Consider the following 11068-nt stretch of genomic DNA (forward strand, 5'->3'; position numbering starts at 1 on the left):
CTCCTCTCTAAGCACCCTGTCATATGCTTTCGCTAAGTCTACAAAAACACAATGCAACTCCTGCTGACATTCTCTGTACTTCTCCATCAACACACTCAGAGCAAACATCGCATCTGTAGTGCTCTTTCCCGGCATGAAACCATACTGCTGATCACTAATCACGTCCCTTCTTAACCTAGCTTCCACTACTCTTTCCCATAACTTCATGCTGTGACTGATCAGTTTAATCCCTCTGTAGTTACTACAGCTCTGCACATCACCCTTATTCTTAAAAATCGGTACCAAAACACTTTCTCCATTCCTCAGGCATCCTCTCACTTTCCAAGATTTCATTAAACAATCTGGTTAAAAACTCCACTGCCATTTCACCTAAGCACCTCCATGCTTCCACAGGTATGTCATCTGGGCCAACAGCCTTTCCATTCTTTATCCTCTTCATAGCTATCCTTACTTCCTCCTTGCTAATCCATTGTAATTCATGATTCACTATCCCTACATCATCCAACCTTCTCTCCCTCTCATTCTCTTCATTCATCAACCCCTCAAAGTACTCTTTCCATCTCCTCAACACACTCTCCTCGCTTGTGAGTATGTTTCCCTCATTATCCTTTATCACCTTTACCTGCTGCACATCTTTCCTAGCTCGGTCCCTCTGTCTAGCCAATCAGTACAGGTCCTTTTCTCCCTCCTTAGTGTCCAACCTTTCATACAACTTTTCATATGCCTTATCCTTAGCCTTCACCACCTATCTCTGACATGCACCTCATCTCCTTATACTTCTGTCTACTTTCTTCATCTCTCTGACAATCCCACTTCTTCTTTGCCAACCTCTTTCTCTGTATACTCTCCTGTACTTCCTCATTCCACCACCATGTCTCCTTGTCGTCCTTCCTCTGTCTAGATGTCATACCAAGCACCTTTCTAGCCGTCTCCCTTACTAGTTCTGCTGTAGTTACCCAGCTATTTGGTAACTCTTCACTGCCACACAGTGCCTGTCTTAACTCATCCCTGAACTCCACCTCACAATTACCCTTTTTCAATTTCCACCATTTGATCCTTGGTGCTGCCCTCACACTCCTCCTCTTCTTGATCACCAACGTCATCCTACAAACCACATTCTATGCTGCCTAACTACACTTTCCCCGGTCACCACTTTACAGTCTTCAATCTCCTTCAAACTGGCCCTCCTACATAAGATATAATCCACCTGTGTGCAACTTCCTCCACTGTTGTATGTCACCCTATGCTCCTCCCTCTTGTTAAAATATGTATTCACCACAGCCATGTCCATCCTTTTTGTAAAATCCACTACCATCTGACCTTCTGCATTCCTTTGTTTAACACCATACCTACCCATCACTTCCTCATCCCCTCTGTTCCCTTCACCAACATGCCCACTGAAATCTGCTCCAATCACCACTCTCTCACCCTTGGGTACAGTCATCACCACTTCATCCAATTCACTCCAAAATTTTTCTTTCTCATCCATTGCACACCCAACTTGTGGAGCATATGCACTAACAACATTCATCATTACACCATCAATTTCCAGCTTCATAAACATCACTCTATCCGAAACTCTTTTCACCTCCAAAACACTCTTAGAATACTGTTCCTTCAGAATAACTCCTATGCCATTTCTCCTGCCATCCACACCATGGTAAAACAATTTGAACCCACCTCCGATACACCTAGCCTTACTCCCCTTCCATCTGGTCTCTTGCGCACACAATACACCAACCTTCCTTCTGTCCATCACATCAGCTAGCTCTCTCCCTATACCAGTCATACTGCCAACATTCAAAGTTCCAACCCTCACTACCACAGTCCAAGCCTTTCGCCTCTCTTCCTGCCTTCGGCCATGCCTTCCATCTCTTCTCCTCCTTCGGCCAACAGTAGCCCAATTTCCGCCAGCACCCTGTTGGCTAACAGTACTGGTGGCGGTCGTTGTTAACCCAGGCCTCGACCGATCTGGTATGGAAATATTTACTGGTGTCCACATAAAATTATTTGAAGTTTTACACCGGATGCCTTTCCTGATGCAACCCTCCCCATTTATCCGGGCTTGGGACTGGCACAAAGAAATGCAGTGGCTGGTGCATCCCCAGTGGCTGATAAACAGATCCCTATCAGTTGACTGAGTGTTCAGAAACTCAAAATTCATATCAGCGAGACTATATGATCATATTTCTAAAAACCTGAAGCTTTTGAATGGAGATTTCAATACAGTGAGGATCGGGAAATTTACCGTCTTCCTCAATGTAGTGTGATCTCGGAGTTGGTATATATAATTAGCAGGGAGTGAGGGGAGTGCAGAGGGGCTTGTCTCCTGGAAACGTAACAAAAGATAGATTTTTATGTGATATAGATATATATATATATATATATATATATATATATATATATATATATATATATACATACACACACACACACATATATATATATATATATAATTCCCCTTCACAAGATCGAATTCCTATAAACTCGAAATTCATAACCCCGAAGCCAGAATCTTGAGTTTACAGAAACTTGAAAATGTGAAGGGGAAATAAAAAAAAACACCTTTCTAATGTTTTTGCAGGGGGGCTTCCCCTCATCCCCCTACTTAAATATTCCTAGTCTGAGATTGCAATACAGTGAAGGAAAGGGAAATCTCCTGTTCCGCGCTATATGCATAAGTGCAAAATGGAAGATTTCCCAGTCCTCCGCTATAGTGCGGTCATGCAGCTCTTAGATGACAGCTGCAAGGGTGCAGGGGGACCTAGCCCCCTGCAAAAAGGTAACTGAACTCTTTTCTAACCCTAAACTTCCCATTCACAATTTCGAGTGAATAGAAGTTCGAGATTCTGGTCCTGAGCTTATGCATTTCAAGCTTCCATTCATTCGATCTTGTGAAGGGGAACCATATATATATATATATATATATATATATATATATATATATATATATATATATATATATATATATATATATATATATATATATATATGGGTCCACTATGTAATCCCGAAATACTGAAATCCTGAAAACACAAAATTCCGAAACCCGCAGAAGCACGAAATTCAAAACCCCGAAGCTCTGAGATGTTGAATTAGCGCTTCTGCTGGTGCGGTGTGTGAATGGATGGGTGGAAGTTTAGGTAAGGATATATGTGTAAGTGTGTTGGTTAGGGGCTTTAGTGTGTGTAAGTGTGTGTTGTGACTGTGATGTGCGTGTGTGAGGGACTGTAAAATGTGTGGGTGTGAGTTTCCTTTGTGTGTCTGTTTGTGCGATCTCAGAGTTAGAATATTTATGTAGGGGTGTGGGGGGGGGCTTGTCCCCCTGATTATCTGTAGTGTAGGATTATATATTTGATTGTGGGGGGAAGTTGTGTGTATGTGTGTGCTCTTATGTGTAGAGTAAGTTTGGGATTTTAAATTTTGTGGTTATAGAGTTTTGGGATTTTGTATTGCAGTTGTGTTTTCAGCTATGTAATTTCAAAATACTAAAATTTGGGATTGAATTATTTTGGGATTACATAGTGGACATATAATTTTTGCTCGGGGAATTTATCAATAGTGCATTTTGTCAATCATAGTTTTTGTCAAGTGCTAACTGTAATTAGATGGACTGAGTGTGGGAAAGGCTGGGCATTACAGATTCAAGTGTTGGGTGTGCATGTTTGTAAGTTAGGATTAGAGTATGGGTTAGGTATGGAGATAGATTTATTCTTGAGTATGTGTGATGATGACATATGTGGTGTCTGTCTGAGTGTTTTGCATAGTGGTTGTGTTTTTGAAAGGGCTTTTGTAAGGGAAGGTGTCAGGTTGGGGTTAGGTTTACATGCATTTGTAAGGTAGACAAGGGGCTCACTTCAGAAAATTTGCTTTTTTGTACAACATTTTTGGCCAATTACTGTGTACATCACAACTAAACACTGCACAGTAAATAACATTAAAACAGCTCTAGGCTATAGCTGGGTATCTTATGATGATCATTGCAAAACTGCAGTCCTGCAGTTAATATGTTCAAAGATAAAAAAGTAACATGGAAGAAACATTTTTGATGTACTGAATGCAGATTTTTCTATTTCTATTTTTAGCACCTCTACTCTCTCTCTGCCATCTGCTGTGCCCAAGCACTACTCCTCCACCTCTGTGGACATGCCCCCCTCCCCCCGATAGAAGATAAGCTGTCTCCTTGAATGGGACCCAACCACAAAGGGAGGAAATCAGGAGCTCCTGATGGCACAGATGGGCATGAGATTGGGGTGTCTTAGTATGGCACTTACCCAGACATCAGATGAGTGTCATTTTTATCTCTATGTTACATTCCCCCCTACTGTCCAACCCACATCTGCTTCATCTTGTCTCATGTTTACTGACAACCACTTAGTTTTTGAAGAAGCAGGCAGAGTATTCAAGAGGCATACTTACACAATGACATTAGAGGCTAAACTCTCGCACAGAAGCACATATAAGGTTGTTGAAACCATGTGCACAACACCCACCTCACATAGCACTCAATACGCACACACACAGACTAATGTATGCTGAAGCACTTAAAAACAATCTTTCTGAACAAAGATTGCCTAGACCACCCATTGTCAAAGCTGTGCCTCAGCAAGTCCAAAGGAACTCAGAAAAAAACAACACCTAACACCACACATACTGTCACTCTCAGTGGAGCCCCAAACACTAAGCCTCTAAGGCAAGGAAGCACACTTCCCAGGACTCTCATCATATGCGGCTCCATTGTAAGATATACTGATGTCCCTCTAACCAGGCAACAAGAAAAGGGTAACTGTTAGTTGCTTACCTGGAGCAAGGATCCATTAAATCACACATGCACTCAATTAATTACACCACAGGTACCAGTATGATTCCATCATAGACCATGTAGGTGCAACTGACCTGAGATGTACCTCCCTGAACTATATGAGGAGAGACATTATGGAAGTTTCAGACTATGTGTCTTAGGCTGGTATGAATAACACTGAGCATCATATTACCATCATTGAGGATGGTACAATGTATCACTGAGGATGATGTCACAGTGCACTGAGCAGCATATTACCATCACTGAGGATAATGCAATGATACAATGCATCACTAAGGATGATGTCACAGTGCACTGAGCAGCATATTACCATCCCTGAGGATGATGCCACAATATGAGCAAAAAATGATTGATTTCAACAACTGGCTGCCTTCCTGGTGTCATTCTAACAGGATCCAATATTTGTCAGCTTAGGAGGACATGGCCAACAAATCACATTGCTTTGCCAAATATGGTCTGCAGCTTACACTTCTAGGCTTTCAGATACTGGCAAAACCATTATGCATACCCACAGTGCCTTTTTTGGGCAATGCCAAACTGATAAATCTACCTAAATAGCAAAATCAATGCATCTGAACTTCAAGGTGTTACTGCTCAATACCAGGAGAAAAAAACTACACTCCCTCCAAGCCCTCCTCATACTCAAAAATATAGATATCTGTGCAGTTACCAAGACATGGTTCAAACCCGCAGAGAGTACCCCAGCATTACAAAGTTTCAGTGCCCCCCACACAATTTTAGACCAGTAGCTGCACAGATAGGAGATAAAGATGGATCTCAATATACATCAATAACAAGCATGCTTCTAAGGTGGTCAAACAGGATAACATGCTGGAGTTCCTCCACATGCAGATTATCACAGGCAAAATCCTCTACCATATCCTAGCCAGATACAGGTCACCCTCCATGTCCCAAGAAGCTCACAATGCATACTTGGACCTACTGGAGGCACTTACCACCCAACTTAACACCCTACTCATGTGAGACTTTAAATACCCCTCTATAGACTGTGAATGCTACATGGCCTCAAATCTACATGCTCTGAGATTTCTGGACTTTGTAAATACAAACACCCTTGACTAGTGACTATGCCCACTAGAGGCTCCATCATAATGGATTTAGTGCTGCACCTCCCCAATGTCTCGCCCTCCCTAGTAAGGTCCAGCCATAAAGCTGACTCCTTCGAAATCAAAATAAGAACCAACTCTATAATCCCATTAAAACCGGGAACAGTTAGGGACTATTCCAAAGCAAATTACCTTTTATTAAGTGATGGTTTGTCAAAATTCAGTGCCCCTCCAAAGCCCAAGAACACAGCAGCCTATACTGAATTTCTTTCAGAAACTCTATATATCCCTATCAATGACTGCATAAAGGCTGCTGTACCTACCAGAGGTAACCCAGGGCTAGCCCCAGAAACAAACTACCCTGGTAGCATCCCAAATTAAGCAGGATATACAACAAAAGGAAGAAAATGATGGCAAAACTTGGGAAGGGTAATTCACATGAAGATGAAACCTCTCTCATCAAACTAAACAGGCAACTAGGAAGGCAAGCAAAGCTAACTTTAAGGTTAATATGGTCTCCCAGGTGAAAAATAAACATAACGCCTTCTTCAGCTATATCAGAAAACTCAAGGGCAGTACACAGCAATGTGTTGTACTAGTGGTTAAAGGTGCAACATTCACCTAGCCTGTGATATAGTGAACCTTTTAGTGGACAAAGTGAGTTCCAAATTTACCCATCCCACACTCTCAACCATCCCCCAGAAAATATCCTCAAACATAAGCCCTCCAACTATAAATACAGAACATGTACTGGATATGTTTGCTGAAGCCAAGAACACAGCCTCAAAGGGCCCCAGTAACATCCCAGGATGCCTTCTAAACAGTCTAAAATATGACTTATCAGGGATCCTGTATCAGTATGTAACTATAGTCTTAAAACAGGCTTTCTGCTACATGAATGAAGGACTGCGACAGTCATCCCCTTCATATGGGAGAACATTCAACAAATCCTAGAAACTACAGACCCATTAGTCTGACTAGTCTTATTTGCAAAGCCATGGAAAGAATTATAATGGAAATTATCAACAAGGACAAAGGAGACCTCCAGACACTGGACCCATTCCAATTTGACTTTGTCAAAGGAAAGTCATGTTTACTGAATCTAGTGAACATCTTTGAAAAGGTCACCAAGGCAATGGATGAAAGGAAAATGGCACATACTGCCTACCTAGATGTGGTTAAAGTATTTGATACATTACCCTATGCAGGCATTGGCAACAAACATGGAACTAGGTATAAACCTCTTTATAACACGGTTAGCTGGCTCACTTCTCTTTGGCATTTACTTCTCAGATGTCAAAGCCAATGTCAAAGGTGTCTGAACGATCAAGTTCGCACAGGATTGCAAAGTGGGATCAATCACTGAATCCCCCCCACACACACACACACACACACACACACACACACACACACACACACACAAGATGAGTACATACTTTAGGAAGGTCTAACACAGACAAATGCTTAATGCCAAAGCCATAGCTTAAAACTCAGTACCAAGAAATGCATTATAGTAACTTTTGGAAAGCTGACCTCCCCAGGTAAGTATGTCACCAATAAAACATCCCTAAAAGTTTATTCATTTGTCAGGATTCTGGGAACTCATGTGGATAGTATCTTTGGACAGAGGCAGTCATTAAATCAGTCTATATATAAATCAAATTTGTGGGTCACATTTGTGGTGCACAGCTAGGCTTATAATTGCCTTAGTGTTTGTTAGCCTAGTATACACCTATGAACTACTGATCATTTTGATCTTCCATATTTTCTGTCCCTTAAGTTGCTCACTGAAATGTCATGTTCTTAAAGATCATATCTAAAGGTGTGAAACAACTTTTGTTTTTGTATAAAAAAGCTATACAAAAACAAATGGTCATTCCACACTCATTTATAAACAAAACTTTTTTATTTTTTAAAAACTTTCTTCTGAACATAGAGAAGTAAATGTGCTAAGCCTTTTTTATGGCATGAATGTTCATGGGCAGGCAGCAGGCACTTATGTCACTTTGTATTCACGTTCTAATTATGCTGGATTAGCATACGTAGGTAATTGTAAATTAGTTATGAAACTGCCAGACTGTTAACAGTAACTAATTTACAATTACCTACCTATGCTAATCCAACATAATTAGAGCGGAAACCCAAGGTGACGTAAACGTCTCCTGCCAGTCTATGAATACTCATGCTGTAAACACATGTTCAGAAGCAATCTTTTAAACTTTATTAATATTTTTTAAAGCCTGTAAAATGTACTTTTTCATACAAAAAGTGTTAAAGATGCATGCAAATACTTTTTGTTTGAAAAGAAAAGTTTGTTTTGAGTCTTTAAACATGATTTAAGGACAATTTAAAATATGATGCTATCAAAACACAAACTTGAGACGTTCAACAATAGCCAAGGACTTCAACTGCAGGCATACCTCTCAATTGTTCCTGATTTTGCCTTATATTTTGCCCTGTCCCTTCCACAATGTTTGGTTTTCTTGTAAATCACTGAGGATTACATTCAGTCATTAATGCAAGTCATAAGGCAAGAGTTTCATAATTACTGTTTTGAAAATGCATGTTGATTCAAAACCTGTTCTATTAATTTTAAGTGAATTAGAGTAACTGCAGCAGGAGACTGTCCACTGGACCAGTGACAAACCATTACCTTGATCACATTCAGAATGATAGTAACAGGAAACTGCATAAATTAGAAGACATGCACGAAGTACCTAGGTCTAGTAGCTTCCTGGCACAGTCCACCTGCTGGTGTGCACAAGCAGTGTAAAGAGGGGTACCAGTGTGTTCAACTTCATAGTCAATATCAGCACCATAACGACTCAGGGATTCTAAACAGTCTGTGAAACCTGAAAGCACACATGCAAAAATAAAAACAAAAGTCACATGTAATTTGTTTACTTTTAAACTTCATCCTCACCCGTGACAGTATTAACGATTTCAAAGACTCATATGACTGCATAGCAAAATGGAGAAGCAAACTTGGTTTTAAGGGGAACAGGTTTAGTTTAAAGTAACAAATTATGACTGGAATGAGGCTGAAAGGCTTTTCATAAGACTAATCAATAAAGAAGTCATCTCAGTCAAAGACTAAACTGGAGAACCAAGTAATGTGATGCAACACATTATAAAAGTTCTATAAATGTTAGAACAACATTTAAAGTAAACTAATAAATAAAAGAAAAATTGCAACCATAACTAGATAATTGGAAAAATATTAACTGCAATTCAGGCCTGAATCTGAAAAATCTACACTAAATAACATTAAACAAACTAAAATACAAAACTAAACAATGATTTCAGTAGAACTGAGTGAGGGTCATGAACAGAGGGAGATCACAGGGAAACCATATTATTGTATGACAGGGCCTGGTAATGAACATTTACTCTTTGCCAATACTGTTCCTAATAATCCTATTAAGAGTCACTCTTACATATGATATTGGACATATATGTGGCATTATAAGACGAAATCGGAATATACTTACAAGTACTTTGGCACAAGGAGAATAGAAGAACCCCTTTTTTCTTTTAAAAACAATAAAAATCTTAAGTGGCTACTATGTAAAGGCTAGAATTATGCTGCATCTCCAAGAACAGCAAGATTAGGCACTCACCCATGTGGGGCTGTACTGTTTGTAAGTACATTAAAAAAACTCAGACTTTTGTATTCTTTTGACTGGTAAAATATATAACATGAGATCCTTTGCTAATTGTAAAACCCATAAACTGATATAAGTTGCCTGTTGTCAGCTATGTCAGAGTTTCTACATGGGCAAGATGAACAGGTTATTCAAGGAAAGAATCTCCAAGCATATTAGTGATATGCATTTGTGACCAAAAGAGTCCATTACTTAAACACATTATGCAGTATCCACAACATAGTTTCTTTTTTCAGGCTTTACACATTATAGTTGGTGGCTTTGCAGTTGCCCGCCCCTACTGTAAATTTGATCTGGGACACCCCTCCCAGTCTGGTGTTCACTCTACTTAATACAGAGAGAACATTTGAGAAGGCCAACCCACTTAGGTTATTAACCTTGAAATTTTCTTCTGCTCCTTCTTCCTCTCGCCTTGCACTTTACTAAAAAAAAAAAATTGCACTTTATTCTGCTTTTGTCTCTTCTTAAAAGTACTCAATTGTATTTATTCTGCTCCATTTATTACTGCTTGGTAGTAGCCTGATTAAATTGTAACTGTTACTCTAAGCCTTTTGGTTGAAGCACTTGGGCTCCAGACCAGTTGTTTTACATTAAGAAGGTTTGTGGTCTGCACTGTTGTGGCAGGACAGGTAGCTTACATCCTTCTAAGTTAGGAATTGCTGCTTAAAGGCTCAGTGTCTGTAATTCTAAAAGTGTATTAGTTCTGGTTAAAGCGCTTGGGCTTCAGGCCAGTTATTTTTCATTAAGAAGGTTTGTGGTCTGCACTCTTGTTGGAGGAGAGGCGATTCTGCCCTTCTGAGCTGGGAATTTCTGGTTAAAGGCATATTGTGCCTGCTTATTTGAACTGTTTCTTTCTGAAATTGGCATGCCTTGGTTTCTGTAGCATAGACTAGATTCAGGCATCCTGAATCTAGTTTTATTTGTATAACTTGAGCACTAATCCAAACCATCTCTTTTGGAGAAGGTTCCCCTGCACCCTAATGACAGGAGTGTGCAGTTAGAACTTATCTGATTGAAGATTGCTGGAACAGGGCTCAGTTTTGAGCTTTTTTACTGGTTAATTGGGTAATTTGTTTAAATCAGTTTGCTCATTTTCTATTGTTATATAAAAAATTATTCATATGCTTTTACTGTATTTGTGTTTCTTCCTACTTTATTACTTTATTTTGCTTTTGCTGCTTGTTCTTAAAAGTACTTAATTGTATTTATTCTGCTGCATTTATTACTGCTTGTTAGTACCCTGATTAAATTGTAACTGTTATTCTAAGCCTTTGGTTGAAGCACCTGGGCTTCAAACCAGTTGTTTTACATTAAGAAGGTTTGTGGTCTGCACTGTTGTGGCGGGACAAGTAGCTTAAATCCTTCTAAGTTGGGAGTTGTTGATTGAAGGCTTAGTGTCTGTTATTCTAAAAGTGTATTAGTTCTGGTTTAAGCACTTGGGCTGTGGGCCAGTTATTTTACATTTAGAAGGTGTGGTCTGCACTCTTGTGGAAGGAGAGGGTAGATTCTACCCT

The 11068-nt window shown here is 39.8% G+C and overlaps 1 protein-coding gene across 3 annotated transcripts in view; it reads right to left on the reverse strand.

Moving 5' to 3' along the window:
* Positions 1–11068, reverse strand: part of LOC122802732 (ankyrin repeat and SOCS box protein 9-like) — a 553320-nt gene that overhangs the window by 373142 nt on the left and 169110 nt on the right. For all 3 annotated transcript variants that reach the window (XM_044072497.1, XM_044072495.1, XM_044072496.1), the window contains one exon: positions 8607–8741. In XM_044072497.1, coding sequence (XP_043928432.1) covers positions 8607–8741 — 135 coding nt within the window. The remainder of the gene's footprint in view (positions 1–8606; positions 8742–11068) is intronic.

This window comes from Protopterus annectens, chromosome 5.part0 (assembly GCF_019279795.1).
Source record: "Protopterus annectens isolate FY-2018-M chromosome 5.part0, PAN1.0, whole genome shotgun sequence".
Lineage (NCBI taxonomy): Eukaryota > Metazoa > Chordata > Ceratodontiformes > Protopteridae > Protopterus > Protopterus annectens.